Source organism: Suillus discolor, assembly GCF_016758755.1.
Source record: "Suillus discolor strain FC423 chromosome Unknown F5147scaffold_11, whole genome shotgun sequence".
In the NCBI taxonomy this organism is placed as follows: domain Eukaryota; kingdom Fungi; phylum Basidiomycota; class Agaricomycetes; order Boletales; family Suillaceae; genus Suillus; species Suillus discolor.
The window spans coordinates 605,721-630,447 of record NW_024541258.1 but is presented as its reverse complement, the minus strand read 5'-3'; the positions used below and the strand labels follow the sequence as shown (position 1 = coordinate 630,447).

Here is a 24,727-nt window from a genome sequence, read left to right as displayed (position 1 = left end):
ACCCCGTGGGAACCCTCGATTGCAGAAATGGACCAAAAAAGCGTCACCTGAGCGATTCGAACACTCGCGGGCAAAGCCCAACCGCTTAGCTACTTGTAGCAGGCGATCCCGTTAACCACTCCGGCAAAGTGACTTGTTGGTTGTCGCTGAAGAAGCATGTAAAACCACATGTATTGGTTGTTCCATTAATCTTGTCCTTCCAGGTTTAACGTTTATGACTGGCGAACTCTAAATTCCCTAGTGTCTACCTTCCGAATGTCCTAATCACCAACCAGTCCCACCAAAGATATGTGTGTCCCGCCATGCGATTGAGAACAATTATCAACTAGCGATAAATGTAAGCTCAGGTGCAGTTTGTTGACCCAGCTTCGAGTTCAGTAAGTTGTTCGTCAAAGAAAATAGCTGTGAGCGGTACGCCATCAGGGCGAATAACGCCACGATACATGCCACTGCAATTCAGTGGAAGAGCCACTGGTACACCCAGAGTTCAAGTCAGTTGCACAGTTCATACGAGAACGAAACCGTACCGTTTCCCTCTCTGTCCAGTGCAATGACACCACCCAATCCTCCTTCCTTGAACAGGTCATCGATGACGTTCTGAGTCGCCTCATCCAGGGATTCGCCGAGGTATTGCATGCGCCGAGCGATGTTGGAAGCTGCAGCACGGCGAATGTAGTACTAAAGTGTATGATTAGCACTTGCAAGCTGAATATCTGCTCGACTGATTCTCACGTCTCCATTACCAGTACCAGAAACGCCTACACCCTCATATTTCGATTTGCCTCTTAGGCGATCCCAGTTGCGCTTCACAAATCCACCGTCCCTTTCCCATTCTTCAGCCCAAAAACCAGATCCCATTACGGGGGTATCTCCAACTCGACCGACGAGTTTGTTCGTAAATCCACCAGTGGAGGTTACTGCGGCAATACAGCCTCGGATATCAAGTGCGACTGCACCAACAGTACCCGTTGGCATCAGATCAAGAGGCTCCCATGTCTCTTTATCTTTGTCATCAGAAAGGGTGGCGACATCGGTAGTCTCTGAATTTGTATCGTCGGGTATTTCAGGTCTGGGGTATTCAACAGGATCTTCGGGTAATCCAAGACCACGTCTGTGTTCTCTCCACCGGGCCTCAGTCCAAAAGTAGGATGGATCTACCTGACGTACGCCAAGTAAAGCACCTGTGGCTTCTGCTGTTGCACCCGACAACATTGGGTGAGGGGCAAGCTGGGGCGCAAGGTAGAGTGCGCGTGCGAGGTGAGAAGGATTTCTGGTATGAGTGATTAAGGTCACTGAGGATCCGCGTCGGGATGAGGGCATTGCAGGGTGTGATGCAGGAGGCTTGGAGACCATTAAAGAGGTCTCGAGCTCATGCTAGACATGATATACAGGAATGCTCTTTATCATAGGTAAGGAAACGTACCTTGCCTGCAACATTAAAGACCGCGCCATGGCCAGAGTTAAACAACGGGCAGTCTGTAAATCAGATGTAGAAGTTAGTTATTGACTGCCCAAATACTTGTTTATCCCACCTTCCATGACTGATACAGCCTCGACGGCAGCATCCATAGCTTCACCTCCGCTCTTGAGCACCTCATAGCCCGCTTTCAATGCGCGTGAGAGTACAGCCCTGTACTTGGCGCGCTGTTCGGGCGTTGAGCCATCCCGTATCATTGTACCAGCACCGCCGTGGATGACAAGGACATAGTTGGGCTCCGCAGACTTCTTGCCGGGCTTGAGCGTAAGGATCTTCGAGGCGGGCATTGATGTAAGAAGGAGATCCTGCAGGTAAGGCAATGAGCTCCCTGGGAAGCATGGTTACCTACACAAAGATAAGACAGCACGTATGACATTGATCGATATAATTATCGTCCATGCATATAGAAAGCTGAGTTTAAAATAAGTGCAACTTTGAAATTCGACCGATCGGGCGCCCATGCTCGTCTTCCGGAGGATTACCGCTAGCTTCCGGGGCTTCCTTGTGAATTCTTATCGCATTTTTGGGACGTCTTCACCGGCGTTGTTGTCACCGGTTGCATCTTTCCTCCTCAGACTAAAATGCTTGATGCTTCCTCGTACGCAGTTCTACCTCGGCGTTGTTTATCACGTCTGCTGATTCAGAGACTTTGTCCTAGCTCCATCGACCGAAGTGCAATATATCGTTGTCTACTTGCTGGTCTGTCGTGGAATGATGAACGAAGTCGGTCCTCGACGTTGCAACTCTCCAGGCGGGCGTGTGTGGTAGTCTCATGTATAAACTGACAATCGTCGAGAGGTGACGCTATCGGGAATTGCATCAGTACCTCAAAACACCAGCAATGTCCAGAAGATCGATTATCACATGTTGGAAATGCCTGGCGCACTTCCGCAGAAACTCTTCCGAGCCTTGCATTTGATTGTTCGCAGCGGATAGCCGTTCAGCGCAGTGGCGTGGCCGTGGCGGAGAAGATAAGAGGATCGCAGAGTCATTTTGCAAGTCAAAGACTTGGCCAATACCGGAATGACAAGCACGTAGCAAGTTGAGCCCGGCTGACTTATTGTCAGGTTTGGGCGCTAGGTCCTCGAGGCAGTTGCAAGCAATCCTACAGGGAAATCTTGCAGGTAAGCCAAAAATAAGAAGGGAGGCCTACTCCGAGCATGGCCATCTCATTGCTATTCATATAGGATACGTCCACATGCGCATCGATGGGTACTGTTTGCCATGATGTCCATCACAAGCGGTTTCGGACTCCCGATATTGACGGTCTTAGCATGATTCCCAACGTTAGCGCTTTAGCACTAGTATAACAATAGTTAAGTACTGTGCTGCCATGGCATGTGATCATGGGCCTTCAAGCTTCAAGTCTCTATCATATGCTACCCTTTCTCGTACTCTCAGAAATCATATACAAGTAGTTGAAACTATTGCGCTACTCGTAGCGATGGTTTCCGTAGACTCCTGCAGTACTCTGCCGTGCCATCGGTGCTTGCATTGTATCACAGGCCCGGGAAGGGCCGCCCGCCGGCTGTGTGCATGAACCACATGTATAAGTAGTTGCAACGTTGAAGTGCCGTTAATAATAATAGACCCGTTATACGAAGCACTTTAGTTACGTATAATGGTTAAATCGATCGAACTTTCCTCGGATTCCCCGTGCCAGCTCCGATTGCTGTGGGAGACTGGGAGCCACTACTAGTACTTAACCTTTAACAGTGACTCGAGGGAATTCTACCCAATACGCCCGGAACCTCGATGGGACGACTGTCTGGTTCCTTCTTCAGGTTCAATCTAAAATATTACCACAGGAGATTACCTGCCAACCCCAGCTCAACATGAATGTCTATTTTCCCGATTCTGTTGGTTTTCAGACTGTCGCAGTGGGTACTCTTCCTCACCTGTCGATTTTATTGGCTCATTTGGATTCAGTATACTTCAGGTAGTCTACATTTTCCTTTTTCTGTAGGCAAAACTGAATCCTCCTGTTAAAACAGTTGCTTCCATGACAGTTTTAGTAAGTAGGGCCAAACGGTGTCGTCATAACTACTGATTTATCTTTGTAGCTTTTTGACTTCATCATCACTTTTGACTCGGAGGTTAGTTATTTTTAATGGTGCTATGTAAGTCTGACAAGATGCCAGGTTCGTTGGACATGGGGAAGGAGGTGGGGGATCATGAGAATAATATTCATCGTTTCTCGGTATTTGCCATTCGTAGGTCTTGTTATGACTGTATACTGTGAGTATTTGCGGCCTTTTTTCCACCCTCGCTCTTCACTGAGATCCCGCTGATAGACTCGGTCGGGTCCACTCATGGAGGAATTGTAAGCTCTTCGCGATACGACGTGAAAAATACTCATGACGATGTTCCAGCCTGATGATGGGATTTTCACTGCTGTATATGATGGTGGGTGTATAACAAGAACTTCGCTTAAATCCTATCCTCAATCATTTTCTAGGCATCCGCTGGTTGGGTATAGCTGCTGCTGAGCGTGAGTATCAACTCCACAAGCCACATGGTTTCTTTTCTAATGACTCGTTTGATTCAAAGTTTTGCTTGTGGTAAGGACCTACGTAGTTTGGGGGTGTGACAAGAGGTTCTTGACTTTGACTTTGACATTTACCACGGTGAGCTTAGTCTCTTTCTCCTGAGCCATTTGCTTTTGACTGAAAAATCTACCATTCCTTCAGGTCGTCTCAGCAGCGGTGCTGGTAATCTCAGACGTTGATGCAAGTGAATCCGGAGGTTCGTATAATTGTCCTGAATTTCTTCTGCTCACAACATTTCTTCAGATTCGACTGGCTTGTTTGTGGCAGGACCAAATACCGCTGTTATTTATGGTTTGTTGATGTTGGTTGAGCTTGGTACGTAGCATTACGATTATTCTCCCCAGTTACTGCATGATCACCTGCAGTGCTGATGACGCTGACACTGTACAAACGCTTCAAATCTTTCCGATCGGAGGGTAGTCCGTTGGTGGCTACTTTATGTCGGGATGGCATAATTTCCATACTATGTATCACTCGTGAGTTTTGAGGGCTCTTGTGAGTAACGCGGTCTTACTTTTTGCAGTGGTCTCGATGGCGAATTGCATTTCCGTCATTTTACTACCTGTGAGCAAGTCGTTCTTATATCGCCATATAAACCTCTGATCCGGGCATCCAGCCATCCTACACCGCACTTCTTGCTGGGTAAGCCATATCGTTACTTGCTACATATTTCAAGCTGAGTCGGAGAAGCCCACAACTAGTCGCGCATAGCGTTCTTGCCTCGCGCATCTTGTTCAATTTACGAGAAATGTCCGATTTGCAGAATGTTGTAACAGACGAGGTTATTTTGGGAGTGGTTTCTCAACCCATAGCGTTTGAAACTCCACCTTACACAGATCCGGAGCTGTGGGATTTACAAACTGCTAGTTCGATGTCTACACAATCTTGTTTTTCTATCGATAATCCTATGCCCTTGTGAGGTCATTAACGTAGTCAATGTGATGGTTCGTCCACGCAATGTGTTGTGTAAGCATTCAGGTCGTCCTGGAACGCCTTATGGCATCAGCGCGTCGTTTCTGAATTCGAACAGCATGTAGGAGGGAAGCATATGGTATAGCTGAAGTATTTCATCCAGTATCAGCATCTCATCTCATCTCATAAGTACACACATACGTCTGACAGATTGGTGCTCGTTAACGGCATCAGTTGTCTGAGTGAGAATGCAGAGAGGTACTATCCGCAACGGAATGTAACTGAGATCCAGAGCTGAAGAGAAGGAAAACACAATACGCTCAAGTTCAAGTCTCGTCAAACAATTAGTAGGCTTACCTTGGCCTGGCATCTGACACTTGTTCATCTCGAGTACTAGCGCCGTTCTCTGACGAAAGCAATTTGCGAGTTGCAGCTGCACTCGCCGATCAGTCAACGTGACGCTATAGGATAGAGAAAACCAACATTTACCGCCTGCATAGGGTGCCCGATGAAGCCGACTTGACGGTGACTGGAGGTTCAGGGCCGTGAGCAATTGCTCGACCACCTCCTGTTCCATCTTGCAACGCCGCGTGAGCAACGCGGATACTTCATTTCGTTTGAGAGATCGATGAGACTGGTCTGTCCCGACGAGTTTCTGAACTCGTTGCCATAGCTGTTGCAGAGTGGACCTAGGATTAGGTCCCGCATCGCAACATTTCACTAGCAGTTCCTTGATCGCCTTCTGCGATTCGGTGTCCGCAACTGAATTACTACGTCCAGGCGTGCTAGCTATGTTTGCGCAGACGTAATCCACACAGGCGATTTTGTGCGAGCGGAAAATTGCCTTGTAGACTTTGTGGCTCATGCCACGATTCGTGACGACAAGAGCGACTGGAACTTCTTCATCACAAAACACTTCATGGAACAACCTATAGTGACCCTTCATCTTCTCAATCTCTTCGTCGCGCACGCAGTAAAGGAGTAGATCAATGCCGCCTCTTTGCCTTAGAGTATCGATTGCGAGGTATGTATCAGCGATAGCTTCCGTGTACCCTTTTGTATCCAGCCCGGGTTCGAGAAAACCAATGGTATCAAAGACCTGGAATGAATGGCCGTCGACTGGAATTGCGTACTCAACCCAGTGTTTAGTACAGTGACTGAGGTCGTGAGACGTGGGTGCCCGGCTTTCTCCAGCGAGCATGTTCACGACCGAGCTCTTCCCGCATCCAGTTTGGCCAACGACGAGCACGTTGAACATCTGCTATCTTGTGAACACTCGAGATTGCGTGCCATGCTCAAGACACGTACCGACATATGCACTACCCTCTTGCTTTTGGTATTAATCTGGACACTGTATTCGAGTCGTTGAATTATGCTACGACAGTAAATATACCGAAAAAAAAGTAAAGAATGCAACATACCAAGACTCTCAAATCCAACACGGCAGAGGACAGGTAAGTGTAGGTCAAGTTACTTGAGGGCATAGTCTGCGCCCACACGTTGCTGCCTCATGCAGTGCATGAGGTCTACTCATATTCATAAAATCGAGGTCCCATCGTTTATCAAGCGTATCGCATACCATTCATGTCGGTGACGGCTTTGAGACTCATGCTACTGTCCGGTCGCCTTGTCGGGTGGTGATAAAATCTTCGACCTGGAAAGTAAGACCGTGTTTTTTCCATGAGTGGTATTATCGAGAGCTTGTAGTCCATAGTAATAGCTTTATGTGTTTCCTGGAGAGTGAATGATGTGCAAACCCACCTACACGAGCACACTGCAATCTAGTCGCAGCTGCCGTCGGGTGGACCATCCTTCCATCTCTCATCAACCTTTGCACAATCAAACATTTCCTTGCCCAGCCTCTCGTTCACCTCATTATGACGCTCACAGAACCACTTGCTCAACCTCTCCCGACTGCTCACGTCTGGGGGATGCTCCTTGATTTTGTCGCCAAAGTCCGCCGCGCAGTGTGTGCATGGATATAGGACAGGTAGCGCGTGAATGAGATTTAGCATATTTGCACGCTGGTGGGTAGTAGGCCGCGCTGGGTAGTATGCCGCAGTCACATGCAAAAATGACCACGTGGCACGTCCGAGTGCTTCGACATCCGGCGGACAGTGTGGGGGTAGTACCGCATTTTCTGGCTTAGATTCGGGGGATCGGAAGCCCGTTCCAGATGCAAAGGCAGCCATCATTCCTGCGGTGGACTTCTTGCTCGAACTGGCAGTGCCCGAAGCGACGGGCCTCCAGTTACGGAACGCCGTACATATTTTGCAGGGTTTTCCGTCCGGACCAATGACCATGCCGGGTGGTAACGAGGCCTTGGGTGTCGCTGGGCCTGGTAATGCCGGGCGTTCAGATGTTTGAGATCGATCCCCCATATCGGAACGAGAGACGCTGCACGTATATGGTTGTACATGAGGTTGTCAGTACCAACCACGTTGCTCTTGGAATTTACTATTACCTTGAAAACGTCAGATGACAATTGTGCGGTGTGAAGCAAAGGCAAGGGTAATTCGAACTCCTGTCAAATGTGTCCTCCCACGTGACGGCCTTGTATTTAATTCCTCACGTGTTTCACGACACGCATCACAAGTTTCCGCTGTCCCTATCGGCAGTAACAAGGACGAGAATGCGATGCACGCGACAATATACGAAAAGCAGGTCCGGGACTCCAGGAGAAGTAGTTGCCAGCGGTTATCAAACAAATCAAGGAAGCAGCTTGGAGCAGGTACGTTTGGATCTGGCGTGCTTCATAAACGATGTGCATGAGCAATGTACTATAGGCTTGCTTTCTCCAAACTACATGACATGCATTCATGAATGAGAACGTTGTCGACGCCGAAACCTGGTCGAGATTACCGCAAACCATCATGCACGGTGAAAGACCATCCTGGCCGAGACCAATGTCTTCCGCATCTCTGTAAGGCCACTTGTCGCTTATCTTTATCTCGACAGCTCGCGCATAACTGTTGTAGACCCCTCAGGCCTGGAGTCTCAGGTTTCCTCTAAGTACATTTAGGAACCAGGACTCAGACATTGCAATTGGTTTGTGATCACTATCATGATTCTAATTTTTTTTGGTCTCAGTGTTTTGTCCAACTCAGTGTTTTATGATTCCGGGAGATACGATACCTCCTAAGCTAGCGCTCTACTTCAAGGAAGTTCCCTGTGTTTTCCCTCGATAGCAATCACTGCACAAAACACCGAAATGGCAGTGATGTCTCAAATTTCAAACGCAATCTGGCCACCGTGAATGGGCGTTCATTAACGTTCATTGTCTAGTTATTTCTAGCCACTCTCGTACATGCTAGGCTCGTATTGGTTACAACGATCGACGCCCAATCTAAGCAGCGTTTAGATTGGGGTACGGCGAAAAATATACGAGGAATTTGTGGCTGTGACACCCCGAACTTGCCATGATTCAGCCGCATTAAAGGAAAACACTTGTTCCGAGTGATGCGCAAAGATTGCAGCTAGCCATGTAAGTGCAGTATGATACATCCTGCGCCGGGCCGAGTTTCTCTACCCCTTGGTGTGTCTCCGTGTACCGATTCATGTCAACAACCAAAGTGCTTCATAGCACTGGACGTCCCTGCCTTTCGGTGGACCAAGGGTAAGAACTACATATCAAGCTCAGCGCTCAAGGATCTGGGCCACGGCTCTTTCTATAGCTTAGTCAGTAAGCAGTAGTAATTATCAATAGCCTGTTCGTAGTCTGTGTAGCATATCATCATCCCACCATGATCCACGTGTCATAGTCCTGGCTCAAGCCGCCGGCGATCACTCCAACGCTGTGCCTCATGGTAGTGCAGAGTCTCATCGGGCACGCTTTTTCTGACAGGGGTCCATTTTTCCTGCATTACAGCATGCCTCATGGAAATCTGTGTCCTGGTGGGCTCATGGGATACGGTACCATTTGTAGTTGTCTTTACGATAATGGCACGTATTTCTCGCTTGATTTTTCAGCGATGTATCATGTAACTCATCTCCATCCCCGCCGGGGTTCCTCGCTGACCACGACGAGCCGTGCGCTGGGGTCAACAGCGCCAAGCCGGGGCCATCCGAGTCCTTACGGACCTCACCGCCACACCCGGTATCCGCTATCCGCTATTCGCGTGCAACAAAGCGAATTAGTAAGTTACGAGTACAGCATCTAAGCTGACCTAATTTAGCCACTGGTTATCGAGTCGCGCACGATGGCGCCAGAATTCCGTGCAGTGCACGCTAGATGGTACAAAAATAAATAAATCTGACTGCAATCGCGTGTTCATTTCCCACTTTCCCTTCACGCCCATTGTGTGAGCACCTTGGCTTATGACTCGTTCAGCATCTCGCTCTTCCTCGCGGACCAAGCCTGAGCCCTCAGTACACGAACAGCATGTCAATATAGATGATGCGGAAGCACCATTCCCTCAGCCAGCGCGCAGAGGTCTACATCGTGGCCTGTCTGCACGTCAAGTGCAAATGATCGCAATTGGCGGTACCATTGGAACGGGGCTTTTTCTCGGAACCGGAAAATCCCTTGCCCAAGGTGGCCCTGCGAGCATGCTGATTTGCTATGGTATAGTGGGATTCATCGTATATGTGACGCTGTTGCTCCTAGGGGAGATGGCCACACAGTATCCGGTAGCCGGTGTGTGCTTCTTTTTCATTTTTAGCCAGCGTGCTAATCATTTCTATCTTTCCAAGGGTCGTTTAACGCCTATGCAATACGCTTTTTTTCGCCATCTTATGGTTTCGCGTTGTCGTGGAACTATTGGTTCAATGATGCAGTGTCTGTTGCCTCTGATCTTACTGCTGCCCAGCTGGTGTTACAATTCTGGACGCCGGCATATCCTTGGCTGGTTAGCCTGCTCTTTTGGGTGTTCCTTGTATCACTCAACTCCTTCCACGTCAAAGCTTACGGAGAATTGGGTCAGTAACATGGATTTCGTTTCTCTTTCCAAAATGGTATTAACGCCTTGCGGTAGAGTATTGGCTTTCATTCCTGAAGGTCGTCACCATCGTGATCTTCATTATTCTTGGCATCCTTGTCAATGTCGGCGTCAATCAGTCGCATACCTACATTGGAGCACACAATTGGCACATTCCTGGCGCTCCGTTCGTTGGTGGCTTCGGTGGTTTCGCCAATGTTTTCGTGACAGCTAGTTTCGCATGTAAGTTGCATTGCTAATTGCGAACTTATTCAGCTGATCAGTCTGTAGACGGTGGAACAGAAAGTCTAGGTATCACCGCAGGAGAGACGGAGAACCCTTCGAAAAACATGCCAAAGGTTGTTAAGTTCGTATTTTGGAGGCAAGTAAAGCATTCGAACGTTCATAGATCATTGATGCGAGCGGTGAAATTAGAATTCTGTTGTTTTATATCCTGAGCATCCTGCTCATCGGTCTGAATGGTGGGCTACTCTTTGCTCACACACTGCTACACACCTGACTGTTTTGAGTAGTGCCATGGGATTACCCGAATCTGTCGAATAAGACAACCACTACATCCCCTTTTACGATTGTATTTACTCTAGCTGGTTCAAGTGAGCAATGCTTCCTTGCTCCTTGTCCAAGTGCTAACGCTGTTTCGAACAGATGTAGCCGGTTCATTTATGAATACCGTCATTCTTACCTCTGTATTATCTGCCGGTAACCACGCTCTTTTCGCGGGGACAAGAGTTCTGTATGGTCTATCTGTTGTTAGCCCCACCCCCCACGCACCTCGTATATTTTCTCGAACCACTCGGGCAGGTGTTCCCCTGTACGCACTGCTTGCGACCAGTAGCATTAGCGTGCTATGTTTAGGCAGCAGTTTTATTGGCAGTGGCCAATTGTGGGGATGGTTACAAAACATTGTTGGGGTCTCAAACCAGGTTCGTATCAATACGCGAATGTGTGGTAACCCTGGACTAAGAAAACATTAGATTGCCTGGTTATCAATTGGATTGGCTAGTTGGAGGTTCAGGAAAGCCTGGATCAGACAAGGTCGATCTTTAGACGAAATGAAATTCCGAGCATCGTGGACCTGGCCATGGGGTCCTTACTTTGTTGTACGTGTGTTAATACTGCTAGATGTCTCTTCCCTAACCCATGTGACCTCCCAGGTTATCACAGTGATCTCCCTCATCTTGAGTGCGTACTGCACCGCTGCCTTTGCATACTGAGTACTGACGGGTTGAAAAGTCCAGGGATGGTCCTCTATATTCCCCACATTCTCGGCAGTAAATTTTGTCTCCTTTTACATCGAGATACCCGTCATGATTGTCATGGGCCTCGGCTGGGTCCTTTTCAAGAACGCCGTCATAGACTCTACACCAGCTTCAGGTAACGCCGATCCCCCTAGTGAGACGACCTCTCTGATACGCCGTGACACTGGAACCCGAGAAGTTCGTTACAAGTGGAAGTCTGACATTGTGGACATTGATACGGTCGATCTCTATACTGATGAGTATACGGACGAACCATTAGATGAAGTGAAGGATAAACCAAGGGGAAAGAGGTTCAGCTTTTTTTGGAGGTTGTATGATATGGTGGCTTAGATTTCGCATTCGCATCTTATACCGATATCACTTTGCTGTTTGTAAACTGTAACATACATCCGGTATTGTATCCTATACCTATAATTGTATTATTTAACGTGATATGAAGCGCCATGTCCCAGAAACTGGAACGAACAGAAGTACTCAAGCAAGAGAAGACCGCTTTGCAACCGACTAAGACGATGTCAGCAACACTAATTTACGATAAAGTACGCTATGTTAGGACAAATTGCTGTTTCCCGATGGTATATGTGCATTTATTCTACCACGCACTAATCTCTAACATACAAATTCAAGCAGGTGGGAGAAATACTGCCCATAGGACACAGCTCAAGGCACCCCACAAAACACTCCATGTGACCCATGCCTTCCCCCACTTCGGAAGGTCAAGCATGAGACGAGCAGCAGCCCAGTACGTGAGTGGAAGAGACGGGAGAAGCCTAAGTGATATCTGAACGTGAGCATTGAATGTCAAGATCAACGTGAGCGCCAAGGCGTGGAGTACGTGGGGTAGTAGGGACGGAGATAGAAATGGAGAGTCAAGCTGAGGAGGGGGAGGGACGTCATTGTTTTTTGAGCGAATCCACGGGGCGATATGAGGAATAATGGCGGGTAAGTTCGATAGATAAAACCAGCAGAACGCAAACACATGAAGTAAGACAGGAAGCGCGAACATGAAGTTTGGTATGTTGGAGACAGTCCAATATCGCAAGAAGCCAACGTTCCAATATTTAGATTGCACGTGGGAGTATATCGAAGGAAGCATATTGTTCGTACACCAATCCGGGATGTGTGTTGCTGATGGCTTGCAGAATAGCAGATATGCCATGACATTGTGGTGGATGAAGGGGATCAGAGGCAATGCAGTCAACAACACGCATTTAAGCAAACGTCTAGGAGTAAGCTGGCATAAATGCATTAACTCAGATGTCATAACTCGGATGATTATGCTTACTAGATCTTTCTGCCCTGTCAGAAAGGGCGCGACCAGCATACCCCACAGTATGAATCCGGACAATAATATTCCATTGGACCTGAACATGCTTGCCAATGCAAAGCATACAGATGCTGCAGCCCACTTGGAGCGTGCACATGCTAGCATGCCCCGATACGAGAGATATGTGAAGAACGGTTCGTTGTATGATGCCAATTTAAGCGCAGCGGGGCTACTCGATAATAGGGAGAGTGCAGCGGATAAAAATGCCAAGGAAGGTGAGCGGAAATAATGTAATGATAGGTGATACAGCACGTGTGTTGAGTCGCACAGTATGGCCATGCCTGCTCCGCCTCGAAGAAGCGTCCCCCAACCGTTTGTACCAAAACCTGCCAGGGCTTGCAAGTGGTCCAAAATGCGCATCAGCAGTGGCAATCCATTGAAGAATGCCCACTCGTGTTCGTATACATATCCTTCTCTTGCTACGTGCGCGAAATGGAACGCATCCCAACGAAGGAGGATAGAGGATGGGGGTGTTCCGTTGATCCAAATGCTTGGTGATGCATCGAACAGTGGAAGCAAGCGAGCAGAGATATAAACTAATATCCAGACTGCAAGTCGCACTATCACAGAAAGGGTCAGTAAAGTTTGAACATGCCTACGCGTCATTGCTGATTGCATTTCACTGACTCAGCTATGTTTCAAAGCTTCAAGCTCAATCTGGAAAGGCGTTGTTTGTTCCTATTTGGAAAGTACAAAGTTTAGGTGCAAAAAAAACTTATGTAATCCGATCCACTTTTAGATGCCTTTGCACGTTAATAAACTTGAATAAGCATGACTTGCCACATGCCACCAGCCGAACGCCGGGCTACTACGTTTCATCCCCTCCAGCGTCAGGCTTCAGCACAGCAGTGAGTTCTGTGATTTACCGTACGTTGTTAATATCTGTTTGAGAAGTATGACTGACTAGCATAAACAGGTTATAAAAAACGCGCTTTCTCACTGAAAGCATATTGGCCGGGTCCGCAAGCTGTCGTGTGAAGTGTATTGCTACCAAATCACCCGTTAATTGATGTCGCCCAAGTCCAAAGACATCAATCTCAAACCAAAGATACTACAGATGCCCCTGACGGCACCTGTAAGCGCAGCGGCTGCTATGAGCCCTGCCGTGCAGTCACCTCTAACGCTGATTGAGTTTGTGACTACCGTTCCGATACCACTTGCTTCAGAGCTAGTTGCCCTTGCGCCATATATTCAGGCCATAAGGCATTTTACACAGATTATCAGCTGGGAATCTTCATGGGAGGAAAGTTGGCTTGCTCTCGCCACATGGTGGGCATTCTGCTTGCTCTCCGAACCGACCCTAAAGTATGTGTGTTCAACTATGTATGTATTCCGGCTGATTTAAACCTCTTTGTTTGCCAGGTTCTTCTTACCACTTGCAGTCTCATTTGTTCTCGCACTGAGACATTGGACATCATCCAATCACACATCTTCGGCAATCTCACCGCCGGTGATAACCGACAGCACCCTTCACGCTCTCGTATCTGATCTAGCGACCATTCGTGCCCTGCTTCCCTCATCACCTTTCGTCGAATCCCCCCTTCCTCCGTCGTTTGTTGTTCTCCGAGTACTTGCATTTATCTATCTGCCCTACCTTATCCTCACATCCTTTGTTGGTCTCCGTATCTGCATCGCATTATGCGGCACCCTGTTCATGATTCATAGAGCCCACTGGGCCAGACATGCCCGAGCATCCATTACTCGCAGCGCACATATCCGATGGGCATTTTACCGATTATGCGCGTTTGTCTCAGGAGTACCGCTCCCACCACCCGCATCACCCTCTCCCACGGAAATTTCTATCAAGATACGCCCGGCATCTGTATTAGCAGATGATGCACCAAAGCCTTCTCCGCCTCTCCGCTTCCTGTTTACAGTCTACGAGAATCAGCGGTGGTGGATGGGTCTTGATTGGACAGCTGCTCTGCTTCCTAATGAACGCCCATCATGGTGTAGTTCCTCTCTAGTTCCATTATCCCCGCCCTCAGTCTTCCCTCTTCCCGCCTCTACAACGGCATACGTCGCTGTTGGAAAGAACGGCCGCGCAAGGCGTGTAGCTCGCTGGACGTGGGAAGAACCTGAATGGCGCGTTATCATACGCAAGGAAGGCCAGGAGGGTATCTGGCGAGTGGAGAAGACACCTCCAAGGGATAAAGACGGACCTGACGAATCTACTGCAGCACGGATGCTACGCGCCGCACGCGGCCGCGACAACCTGAACACAAGCTCCAGTGGTCCTGCCGAGTTGCCCGAACGAATGGACGAGCAACATTCAAGCGACCCATTCCTTGATTCCGCATCTGCAGATGAAGCTGTTACAGACCCTGAGGGTTGGCTGTATGGTGACAACAAATGGGAGGGTGCGAGCTCGAAAGGCGGGATGGGGAAGTACACGCGCTTTCGGCGTTGGACTCGCATTGCTGTGCTTAGTGAGACTGTCGAACTTGTGGGTCCAGGCGAGTTGGGCATTCTACGCGATGCTACGGAGGGCAGCGGATATGGAACTGCTATGAGCTCCATTTTTGGCAGTACCCCGTCTGTAAGCGCCATCTCGCCGACGTTGAGCTCGTTTTCGGAATTAGAAATGCAGAGTACAGTGACAGCGCCAGAGTCGCAGAAGGATGGAAAAGACGGGAAGGATGGAAGTAGCACGAGGAATATGTTGAGACAGCGACTGAAGGCTGTGGTGGAAGGAACGACGCTGTGATGATAATGACCTTTGTAATATTGTTTGCTTTCGTAGGGGGTAGGTACATCTATGTATGAGCGCTGTCGATAATGGAGTATTTCGTTTCACGATCTGCATCGCACTAGCACACGAAAGGACAATCATATGGAAGAATAACTTATTGTAGCAAAGGAAGTCTAGCTCGGGTGTCGCCAGACTTTCACCGTCCCATCTGCGCTGCTTGTAACCATCTCCCCAGGGTCTATTGGGTGATGCTCTGTCCAAGTGATCACCTTGTCATGAACTTTGGGCGGAGGATTGGGTTGCAAAACTGTAGCCTAAAACAAACGTAAGTACGGTAATGATATTTGTGAATTCGAATACTCACATCAACCAAGTCCCAAGCCCAAACGGCACCATCTTCATCTCCACAAACAACTGTCGCTTCTTCATGTCCAAAACATGCTCGACAGCGATACGACGTGTGATTATGGCCAGTGAAAGCATTAAGAAGCTTACCACTGGTCGTATCGAATAGCCTGACATGCGAATCAAGCGTAGATACGAGAAGCGTGGTGCCATCAGATGAGGGGATAGCTGAGGTAACGGGCTCTGTGGGGCATGATGAACATATGTGTAATAAATATCCACAGCACTTACGCCCTATGAAATCTGAACGTAGTTCGCCTTTACGGAGATCGTATGTTCGGACATGTCCATCTACAGAACCTGCAATTATCGTGGTTGCATCCACGTGTAAGGTCTGCACTGCGTCACGAGCTTCTTCGAGTACTTGAATCGGCGCACGTGCTGGTGCCCTGCCGAGAACAGTTTGGTGTTATCCCTGGGGCCAAACGGTTCCATGCTTACCGCAAGTCCCATAGTCTTACTGTGGAATCATACGAGCCTATGATAGAGCATGGTGAACACTGTCATTTGCACATCGAGTAAAAGGTATAATCTTACCACTTGCCAGGACAGTCGCATCTGCATTAAGCTCCACAACATTCACCTTGCCCATATGGCCTGCCAATCTACGTGTCGTCACACCCGCCGTCACATCCCATACGAAGACAGAACGGTCCCCTCCAGAAGATGCAAACTTTGTATTGTCATGACTCCTACACAATGTACGGTTTTATTCGTCAACTCCAATAGAGTACTGATGTGACTGACACAGATATGGAAAGGACCTCGTATCCGTGGGCCTCGAACTTCTTAATCTCGGTACCAAGGTCTGGATTCCAGAGACGTATCGAGCGATCCTGTCCTCCACTCAAGACGTATTTTGCGGTTCCTTTGGCATATCGAACGACATGGACAGGTCCTCGGTGATTCGAGAGTGTTTTATGGAGCGTTCGAGCAAGTGCTTGTGAACCTCGTGAAGGAGCCATTTAATTCGTTTGAGTTGAGTAATAAGCAAACTTCATAGCGCACAGTTCAAGTTCGGTCGCAGTGGCTCATTGCCCTAAAATTGGAAATTCCTCGGACCTGCTCGGTCTATGAATTACTGGCGGGCCGACACAACGATCGGTGATATGCCTCTTACACATTTCTCCCCCGTACTGCCATGTCCAAGCACCGACTGTCCCCAGCGCCTCTGCCGCCTGCAAAGAGGCTACATCATACTCGGATCTCGTCGCAGGGGCATTTCCTTATCACAACATTTGACAATGCGCTCTATGACGAGCTCATTCTGTTTATCTTCTCGTTCCTGAACTCCAGAGATCTATGTGCCATGCACAGGACGAACAGAAACTGTGCGAGGCTCGCGAGCGACAACCAGGTATATATTTGATTAATTGGGCAACAAGAGAATGAATGTTGAACACACTTGGATCGGCCACTGCTCTGGTTATGCTTGTAGCTCTGGAAAGCCCTGTTTGTCAGAGAGTATGGTAAAACAAGGTTGAGGGGAGGCAAGGGATTTTATGGTCGGACCGATGGAAGATCAGTTAAACCGCTTCCCTCGAGAGCTTCTACTTCTATGTCATCAGCTGATGACGCTCTGGACTGGAAATGGATGTACCGCATCAGCTCGAACTGGAAGAATGGTAAATCCTACAATCATTAACAATATACTTTCACTCTCTCATATGCATATCTAGGACGTTGTGATGTCGAGCACTTCACTGACGCTGAGGGAGCAACTCTAGCACCGCCGCCAGCCTTTCCTCGTCAACACGTTATATTGGCAGGTGGGTTCACCATATCCTCGTCGAAGGTCTGTGGATCCTCCCTGCTAGTACGAGACAACGGTGGAGTATCGCGCACTCTGCTTTGCAGGTCTACTCTAGCTAGATCTGTAGCGGAAATATCTGCTATAGCACTCGATCAATCTCCACCTTCCTTATCTTCCTCACACGTCATACGCCTGGCTGCTTTCCTGACAACTGGAGAGTTCAATATATTCGAACATGATCACTCTTCCTTGTCCTTAACCACCACTCCAAAGCAAACTTATGTCCCTTCTTCCCTACATCGTGTTTCTCCGGTGACCCACGCAGCCTACAATCATCCGTTGCTTGTCACATTGTCGCACTCATTTACGCTCATGATATACGACCTGAGCAATGATTGTATTACGCACACTCAGACACTCACGTCTTTCACTAGTCACCCTCCTACATCACTCGTACTTTCCACCGTGCCTTCGGCAGCGTCGTACAAACTCGTCATGGCCTACGCTATTCCCGTTTACCCTGCTCACTGGAGTGTGGGTGCCACAGAACTTATTATATCTCCATCGGGCATTTTACCACGTAAACGGACATTCACTACGTCATCCGGCGAGTCATCATCGCAGGGGGCCTTCGAAGTGAGCGTTACCAGGTCTACCCGTGCTTTTGACGTCCCGCAAGGGTGGATAGACGAGCGCAAGCTTCAGCTTATGCGTGACCAATGGGGCCGTAAAGTGAAAAAAGTAGCAGATACACAAACGGATGGGAAGTGGGTCGTTCTAGCCCCTGGAGATGTGACCGATATGTCTCCAATATCCCATGGGTCTTCAGTTGAAGGTACGGCGCCCCAACAGGGACATCCACAGTTACTCTCATACATCTCACCTCCGAGTCACACATCGAATCACCTTCAATTATACCGCCTTCATGTCCCCCCGATTTCAAGTTCATCGGTCCATACACCGAGATTGACGTTTGTCCGGACTCTGCATGGACCTTCGGGCTCTGTTTCTGCACTTTCTCTTGCGGATGGGCGCTGTGTCAGCCTGAGCGCCAACGGAGCAATTTGGGTGTGGGATCTCGAGGGCGGAGATGGGATTGAAGTCGCTAGGCCTGTCGAGGGCAGCTTTGCAGGAACGAACAGTACATATGGTATCGTTGCATTTGATGAGCGAAGAATTGTCAGTGCTGGTGTACGGGGTATCGAGGAACGACGGTTTGATATCTAGTTGAACAGTATACGTAGAATTTTGTATCATTATTGTTTTACTGCTCGAGTTACAACGTTGGCGATTTGCGGAGGTTTAGGGGCTAATTAGGCGACTGAGTCCGACTCGTGGGATTAATGGATATGATAAGTCTAGCGCTCGCACTAGTACTTATGGCATTCCACTAGTCCTCCGACAGGGTCAGGGCTTGGACGTCGACCCTAGGTTTGTCCGGCTCGGGTCTGCTCACGAACACATATATATTTCCACCGATAATTGCTGAATATTTCCTCTGACTGTACATCCAACTTCAAAGTTCACAGTGAGGCAGTCTCGGACTTTTGCCATTTTTTCTCTTTCAATTTTAGTCCCTCCTTTATACTGACGTTGCCAGTGATGTTGACCCCTTCCATCATCGATCCGGTTGCACGCAACATTGTTATAATAACAAGTGCGTTCCAATCGCTATCTGAACACTCTTTCAGTTTGATTTAGACTCATCAGCGACTTTATCCACGCTCATGGTTATCGAGTATATTTGGTCTTTTACCGATGAAATCCGGCTAGTCTGGCCGTGAGTACTTTTTTTGCGGTTTGAGACCGACGTTGATGAGCATTTTTCTGGTGAACAGGCGATTTTTGAAGACCACGGAAGCTAAGATTTACGTGGTGACCAGGTATGCTGGTGTGGCTGGCCAAAGGTGAGCAATTCGGCAACTCAAAGTCGCGTGCTCACCCCTGTCGCTAGCTTCAACATCTGGTTTGCATTTAGGATGGTCTCGGGGGCTCCCAATAGTCCGTCCACTTGCAGAGCATGGTATTTGTACCAGACCTTGATGACCCAGTGTCTGCTGCTTTCAGTAGAGTCATTACTCATGCTGCGGGGTATGTGGTTTTCGGTCTTACTCTGGGTGACTGCTTAACCGCCCTGATTGCAGTGTACAAGATGTATAGAAAAGGTAAATCTATCTGTGCACTCTTGACCGTCTTTGGTGGCGCACAGCTTGCCGCCAATGCAGCCAGTGTTCGATCAGTTATAACTGGTATTAGCTATACCCCCACTTGTGTCATCATCTCGCCTCACCACAGTAGGATCTATGTCGGGTGAGGACTTTTGCACCTCTTATATATCTGATCGCCGAGTTAAGAACCAGCGTCTCAATCATTGTAACGTTCATGGTTATCCTTTCCACGATGTTATGGAGATTCTTCGGAAGCTCATCCGGCCTGTCGGAAGCTCCCCGTGCTTGGCTCAAGCTTGCGGTCCGTGACGGCAGCTGCACGACCATTGCGATAATGAGTAGGTTTAGTATACTTGTTTATTCATATATGCTCATCACTGCAGTGATCTTCATCTTTATGTTTCTCTGCAACACGCGCGTCATCAACACACAGATGAGTGGAAACATCATCTTTTAGTAAGTCTTGCATGTACTACAGGTTTCTTTCCTCGCTGAATTTCATTAGCGTACTGTTTTCCTTCCTTTGGTTTGCTGTTGAGTGCAAGATTTAAGCGGTCATTCCCCTCCTCATTCATTTTCTCAGGCTGGACGCATAGTCCTTCATCACGCAAAATTTCGTAACATCCAGGGTGACATTAATGACCCAAGGTTGACTCAGACGATCGAGGTGGACCCTGATGACATTAGACCTTTTGATGATTCTGATGCATGTCCAACGAGTCCCTCCGACTTCGAGGTCGAGTCGACTGAAGTTTCTACCCCATTCGACTCCATGTCAGATGCGGGAACAAGGGATATCGCTGACGGACACCTTTGCGGGGAAGACAATATGCAGTTGTCGAGATGCGCACCTACATTCATACTCATCGAAAGATGCATCAGTGGTAGGGGTTCGGGCTTTAAGAAGTAAAGCAATTCTATTTGTTTCATAAGATGATCATAAGTTTCGTAGTACATACTTCACATCACTAATGGTTTTACATTATCAGGCATATGGTGCCATTCTTCGACTGAAAGTATTGTCAGAGTTACCCAGATTCCGGAACGCAACCTGCATGTCACATCTCTATACAAGCGGTGACTTTCGGTCGTTGTTTTATTACAAAGGCAGACTTTGTACACTATATTTCACCAACTTTCTCTTCGTTTCCTCTTGAAACTCGACGGCTTATTACGGGACATATAGTTGACCAATGAGCGCTTGAGCTAGGGTGGGCACGTGGTAAAATAAGTAAGCAGCATGCGGTGGACACAATTGACACCGAGCGCTTGCCCTCCTACACGTAAACGGTTACCTTCTTTCGAATGATCTGCTAGGTTGACTAGGGGAGACCGTAGCATCGGCTGTGGCTCGTGAATAAAGCACACTCTCAACTGGGCTGACCTGAAGAGTAAAGTAGATAGTTCTGCTTTCAAGTTCAGTGAATACCCAACTAGCTTGGACGCATTGCATCAGGTATGAATTACAAGGCTCTTTATGCCGCTGACAGCGGATCGTGATACCTTGGAACAGTCGTGAAGTAATCCTTACTGCGTGCTGTACGATAATATAAGCGCTTCAAATCACTTAACAATTGGTAGATAAGTCAATTTACATAATTGCCAAGGTAAACGAAAATTCTTTCGAGACAGGGGCACCTAATTAGGCATTTGTAGTTAGTCACTGGTGCCACCAAGTCAGGATCAACCTGTTTACGAAGTTCACGAATCTTCCTTCTTCCCCTTGGCACATGCTTTAGCCGAATTCTGCGGGCTACTGAAGCTGCTTGGCGTAGAGCCGAGATTCAAGACGCCGTACCCTATAAATGCCTGCATCTCTTCGGTGGGCACCCGAGTAGTCAGTCTACGAGTTCGCCGAGTCCGAGTCTGTCTTGATCTCGGTTAGCTTGTAATAGAACACGTTCAGCGGGTATTTGCATATGGGCCGGCCTCACCTCGATGTTTGAGCCTCGTGTTCCTCTTCGAACGGCTGTCTACGAGACAGAGGTACCCTTTTGTTCAACCATTGTCCCGCAAAAGAGTGAGCATTTGAATGATAGCTTGACCTACGAGTTCTGAATCTGACCAAGTTATTCCAGACATGTCACCTTTAACTGAAACATCTTTGGTTCACTGCAGAGCGATGGATTCTGTCGCTGTCGTCAGCACCAAACAATTGGACACTGTCCTTTGTACGATGAACTTTCCAAACTCTCTCTTAGAGATGGAGATCTACGAAGCTCGGATTGCTTTGCAGAGAGATGCAGAAGAGTTATTGAACATAGATTCCGTGGTTGACAGCCTACAGGCTGAGATCGAGGCGATATACATACGCGTGGCTATTCAGCAAGAGAAGCGGCGCGCTGTAGAAACTCGCATCCTCGAAAACAAAGCTCGCATCAGTCCTGCGAGGTTCCTTCCTACAGAAATTTTACAGCAAATATTCAAATCCTGCCTCCCCAACGATCGATATGTCGTTCCCCACATAATGTCCGCCCCGCTTTTACTTTGCCAAATTTGTCGCCGCTGGAGGAACATTGCACTGGCAACGCCAGAACTGTGGTCTTCTATTGATGTTCATGACTGGGGCGTCTGGACTGCAGACTTTTACACGGCAATGGTGACACGCTGGCTTGCAGCAGCCCGTAACCGTCCGTTGGCTGTCAGCGTGATGTGCCTTCAGAAGTGGGATTGGTTTCGCCAGTACGATCCAACACAGTCAGGGCTTTTCCGCCTGCTTGCATCACACTCGGCGCAATTTCGTGATCTTCATATACAGGCCAGCCGCGGCTACATTGATGCATTTATTGCCAGCGGTTCCTACGCTGTAACACACATCTTAATATCCGTCATGCCGACGTCGTTCCTTGTCAACTCCGGACATCCTCTTACCCTTGGCACGTCAAACATTACGCACGTTGCTCTCTGTGGAAAGGAGGCGCTCATCAAACTTATTCCACGTGCCACGTTCCCTCAAATTACACACCTTACACTCGATAGGCCAGGGGCAGAAATCGACTTCATGAAAATCCTCCTCGACTTCCCAGCACTAGTTGAGCTGAAAGTCAAGCTTTTCTTTCACAACGAAAACTTGGAGATAGTTCATCCTCCCCCTGATGCGATGACCCTCAAGCATCAGGCCTTGGAGATACTGAGTATCTATCTATCAGAGGATGCGCTTCAGTTCGGGGATGTAACACCCCTAGCTCGCATCTTTGATTTGTTGTCTCTGCCGTCTTTGCGAGAGTTAGCCTTTGTTGCTCTTGGCCCAGGCTGGGAGGCTACTGTCGACGAATGGCTCCCTGATTCGGTGAAGGTGTTATTCAGTGGGTCATCATGTTCGGCCAAACGCCTTCTTTACCGCAATTTTAAACGCCCTCTGGACATGATTGACTCCCGTGAACAGCTTAGGACCCTAGCTATTGACTTGAGGGTTGACAATGTGGGTTTCGGTTGTCATTGGTATGATATTGTATCTCAGCAGTTTTAGCCTCACATATTTTCATGTGCACATATCACTAGGTATTAGATTTCTATTGATAGGGACAACGCAGCGAATACAACGAGTGGAGTTGAGATATTATGATTGACTTCTAGTTCTAAGAAAGTCTGCCTGCCCCACACTGTGCCACAAGAGGATAGATAGCAGGGCACCCCGACAGCATTTACTTGTGCGATCCAATAACACTGAGCACGAACAAGCGCCTACTGATATCATCCGCGCCCTCGGGCATGATCCCTGTCATGTCTATCCACCACTTGAGCTGGGCCCTCAGCTCATCTGCGGAATTTGTTTCGCTGAACATAGACCTATCGAGAAACACACATATCAGAGCCAAGTCATTTATAAAATGGGATACCTACATTCCACGCTCTTGCAATGCTTCCTTCAACTCTGGAAGGGTGAGATCACGTCCATATGCCTCTTGTTTGAGCAATTTATCGTCGGACGCAATGTTCTGAAGGTGGCGATGTAGACGCCACTGAACCAGTTGAAGTGGCCCCCAAGCGGGGACACCAATGACTCTACAAAAACTCTTACACAGGTTTGAAAATAGATTTCAAAACTACGCACCCGCATAGTGCCTCTGGATTTTTCAGACCAAGAGTCGGAATGAAGCCAGAGCTTTCGCTTTCTTTCCGCAAAACATCGAATAATTGCCAGTTCCCTGCGAGGACCAGTTGTTGATTGTCGCGTGCCTTCGCATTGATGCGATCTCGCTGACCTGGAAGGACGCACGTAGATGGCAACATTCGAGGGACGTAAAGGGCAATAAAAGGAATGAGCTCCTCCATAACTACGACAACAATAACAAACGGAATGAGCCTAGAGGTGGGAGTGTAAGAAAAATCAAAATAGATGGACAGATGTGTACTTCAGTGCATCCTGGTGGAATGTTCTGATGAAACGCGACTCCGCTCTGGAGAGCGCTGCACCGCCTGAAGCTATGCGCGAACGAATTGCTGCTGCCTGATTACGGTGCGTGTTTATGGCCTTCAACCCTCGGAAATAGAATTTCTGGCGGGGCCAAAAAAAAAATTAGGAGAGCAAACGCGCCGATGAGGTTAAACACAGACAAGGAGTTCGAAAGCTTGATGAGTGAAGCGCTTAATGGCACCAGCATCATGTGGAACTGGTCGAAGGACTCCCTTAGCAGCTGCATCTGCTATGTCTTGCTTCGCTAGTTCGATGGCAGACGGAACAGAATCTGGTGTACTTGATATCGGAGAACGACGAAATGCTGGAAATGAGGGTTGTGTTTGCTTTGGGAATACTGAGTGAGGCCTTGGTGTCGTGCTCGATGGTGAAGGTGTTTTCAATGGGCCAGGCTTGAGCTCCACCCGATGCTTGCGAGGTGGTACGGCGGAAGGTGGTAAATTTGAGGCATGACTAGACTTGTCATTGGAAGAAGAAGTGGAAGTAGAGGCAGACCGTGCTGAAACTTTCCGTCCAGCTCTTGCATAGTGAGACAGTTGTAATCTACTAGAAGCAAGACGTTGGCCCGAAAGTAGCAAGTGTAGTTGCCGTGGTTGGATGATGCTGGAAGCGAACATCATGTCAGTATGCCGCTAAGCAATTTAAAGTGCACAAACCTGTTCACCGCAACATTTTTTCCGGTAAAGCGAAGCATACAATGAGAAACAACCCTGGCAAGTTTGTGGAGGATGGTTGTACAACTTTTAAGTACTTTGATATGCAAAACTCGGTGTTACTCATTAAAGTCACAAGGTCACACCATCCAGTCACACCGAACAATCCTAAAGAGTT

General features: G+C 48.3%; 12 protein-coding genes and 1 non-coding gene across 13 annotated transcripts; 6 read left to right on the top strand and 7 right to left on the bottom strand.

Annotated features, from left to right (window-relative positions):
- Nucleotides 1-41: 41 nt before the first annotated feature.
- On the bottom strand, nt 42-133 carry F5147DRAFT_t48. The gene has a single exon. It is a non-coding gene; the product is annotated as a tRNA-Ser (tRNA).
- Nucleotides 134-188: 55 nt separating this feature from the next.
- F5147DRAFT_680569 (asparaginase) lies at nt 189-1,866 on the bottom strand. The gene is made up of 5 exons (XM_041436317.1): nt 1,533-1,866; nt 1,424-1,476; nt 733-1,374; nt 528-678; nt 189-471 (listed from the first exon to the last, which is right to left on the bottom strand). Exons 1-5 carry the CDS (start codon nt 1,762-1,764, stop codon nt 344-346), a joined length of 1,206 nt encoding a protein of 401 aa, XP_041296213.1. The 5' UTR covers nt 1,765-1,866; the 3' UTR covers nt 189-343.
- Nucleotides 1,867-3,069: 1,203 nt separating this feature from the next.
- On the top strand, nt 3,070-4,963 carry F5147DRAFT_680565 (uncharacterized protein). Its single transcript, XM_041436316.1, has 15 exons — nt 3,070-3,357; nt 3,407-3,416; nt 3,472-3,491; nt 3,541-3,573; nt 3,619-3,715; nt 3,772-3,800; nt 3,850-3,883; nt 3,936-3,968; nt 4,028-4,104; nt 4,168-4,222; nt 4,270-4,341; nt 4,392-4,502; nt 4,550-4,590; nt 4,643-4,668; nt 4,717-4,963. The coding sequence occupies exons 1-15, from the start codon at nt 3,313-3,315 to the stop codon at nt 4,943-4,945; spliced, it is 912 nt and encodes a 303-aa protein (XP_041296212.1). The 5' UTR covers nt 3,070-3,312; the 3' UTR covers nt 4,946-4,963.
- Nucleotides 4,910-6,451, bottom strand: F5147DRAFT_37569 (P-loop containing nucleoside triphosphate hydrolase protein). The gene is made up of 6 exons (XM_041429456.1): nt 6,360-6,451; nt 6,247-6,313; nt 5,428-6,196; nt 5,296-5,371; nt 5,140-5,232; nt 4,910-5,083 (listed from the first exon to the last, which is right to left on the bottom strand). The coding sequence occupies exons 2-5, from the start codon at nt 6,250-6,252 to the stop codon at nt 5,169-5,171; spliced, it is 915 nt and encodes a 304-aa protein (XP_041296211.1). The 5' UTR covers nt 6,253-6,313; nt 6,360-6,451; the 3' UTR covers nt 4,910-5,083; nt 5,140-5,168.
- Nucleotides 6,452-6,463: 12 nt separating this feature from the next.
- F5147DRAFT_37559 (ERV/ALR sulfhydryl oxidase domain-containing protein) lies at nt 6,464-7,460 on the bottom strand. The gene is made up of 2 exons (XM_041429455.1): nt 7,403-7,460; nt 6,464-7,335 (listed from the first exon to the last, which is right to left on the bottom strand). The coding sequence occupies exon 2, from the start codon at nt 7,317-7,319 to the stop codon at nt 6,720-6,722; it is 600 nt and encodes a 199-aa protein (XP_041296210.1). The 5' UTR covers nt 7,320-7,335; nt 7,403-7,460; the 3' UTR covers nt 6,464-6,719.
- Nucleotides 7,461-9,255: 1,795 nt separating this feature from the next.
- Nucleotides 9,256-11,464, top strand: F5147DRAFT_744104 (amino acid permease-domain-containing protein; the record flags this gene model as incomplete). The annotated part of the gene is made up of 9 exons (XM_041439654.1): nt 9,256-9,574; nt 9,631-9,855; nt 9,912-10,097; nt 10,146-10,236; nt 10,290-10,336; nt 10,388-10,468; nt 10,521-10,798; nt 10,850-10,979; nt 11,109-11,464. The coding sequence occupies 9 exons, from the start codon at nt 9,256-9,258 to the stop codon at nt 11,462-11,464; spliced, it is 1,713 nt and encodes a 570-aa protein (XP_041296209.1).
- A 146-nt stretch (nt 11,465-11,610) lies between these two features.
- F5147DRAFT_37519 (glycosyltransferase family 76 protein) lies at nt 11,611-13,112 on the bottom strand. Its single transcript, XM_041429453.1, has one exon. It carries the CDS (start codon nt 13,077-13,079, stop codon nt 11,757-11,759), a length of 1,323 nt encoding a protein of 440 aa, XP_041296208.1. The 5' UTR covers nt 13,080-13,112; the 3' UTR covers nt 11,611-11,756.
- Nucleotides 13,113-13,240: 128 nt separating this feature from the next.
- F5147DRAFT_37435 (integral peroxisomal membrane peroxin-domain-containing protein) lies at nt 13,241-15,247 on the top strand. The gene is made up of 3 exons (XM_041429450.1): nt 13,241-13,328; nt 13,378-13,766; nt 13,824-15,247. Exons 2-3 carry the CDS (start codon nt 13,471-13,473, stop codon nt 15,166-15,168), a joined length of 1,641 nt encoding a protein of 546 aa, XP_041296207.1. The 5' UTR covers nt 13,241-13,328; nt 13,378-13,470; the 3' UTR covers nt 15,169-15,247.
- On the bottom strand, nt 15,164-16,569 carry F5147DRAFT_680539 (WD40-repeat-containing domain protein). The gene is made up of 6 exons (XM_041436315.1): nt 16,306-16,569; nt 16,096-16,250; nt 16,000-16,036; nt 15,790-15,947; nt 15,518-15,741; nt 15,164-15,467 (listed from the first exon to the last, which is right to left on the bottom strand). Exons 1-6 carry the CDS (start codon nt 16,521-16,523, stop codon nt 15,327-15,329), a joined length of 933 nt encoding a protein of 310 aa, XP_041296206.1. The 5' UTR covers nt 16,524-16,569; the 3' UTR covers nt 15,164-15,326.
- A 108-nt stretch (nt 16,570-16,677) lies between these two features.
- On the top strand, nt 16,678-18,616 carry F5147DRAFT_680535 (uncharacterized protein). Its single transcript, XM_041436314.1, has 3 exons — nt 16,678-16,915; nt 16,997-17,183; nt 17,238-18,616. The coding sequence occupies exons 1-3, from the start codon at nt 16,700-16,702 to the stop codon at nt 18,536-18,538; spliced, it is 1,704 nt and encodes a 567-aa protein (XP_041296205.1). The 5' UTR covers nt 16,678-16,699; the 3' UTR covers nt 18,539-18,616.
- A 45-nt stretch (nt 18,617-18,661) lies between these two features.
- F5147DRAFT_834866 (uncharacterized protein) lies at nt 18,662-20,613 on the top strand. Its single transcript, XM_041443938.1, has 9 exons — nt 18,662-18,968; nt 19,022-19,091; nt 19,150-19,218; nt 19,266-19,402; nt 19,456-19,621; nt 19,672-19,817; nt 19,863-19,935; nt 19,985-20,012; nt 20,063-20,613. Exons 1-9 carry the CDS (start codon nt 18,914-18,916, stop codon nt 20,387-20,389), a joined length of 1,071 nt encoding a protein of 356 aa, XP_041296204.1. The 5' UTR covers nt 18,662-18,913; the 3' UTR covers nt 20,390-20,613.
- A 442-nt stretch (nt 20,614-21,055) lies between these two features.
- Nucleotides 21,056-22,962, top strand: F5147DRAFT_680530 (uncharacterized protein). Its single transcript, XM_041436313.1, has 3 exons — nt 21,056-21,316; nt 21,365-21,499; nt 21,558-22,962. The coding sequence occupies exons 2-3, from the start codon at nt 21,418-21,420 to the stop codon at nt 22,946-22,948; spliced, it is 1,473 nt and encodes a 490-aa protein (XP_041296203.1). The 5' UTR covers nt 21,056-21,316; nt 21,365-21,417; the 3' UTR covers nt 22,949-22,962.
- Nucleotides 22,963-24,677, bottom strand: F5147DRAFT_680527 (uncharacterized protein). Its single transcript, XM_041436312.1, has 6 exons — nt 24,553-24,677; nt 24,037-24,499; nt 23,835-23,977; nt 23,534-23,785; nt 23,323-23,484; nt 22,963-23,268 (listed from the first exon to the last, which is right to left on the bottom strand). Exons 1-6 carry the CDS (start codon nt 24,588-24,590, stop codon nt 23,124-23,126), a joined length of 1,203 nt encoding a protein of 400 aa, XP_041296202.1. The 5' UTR covers nt 24,591-24,677; the 3' UTR covers nt 22,963-23,123.
- Nucleotides 24,678-24,727: the final 50 nt, after the last annotated feature.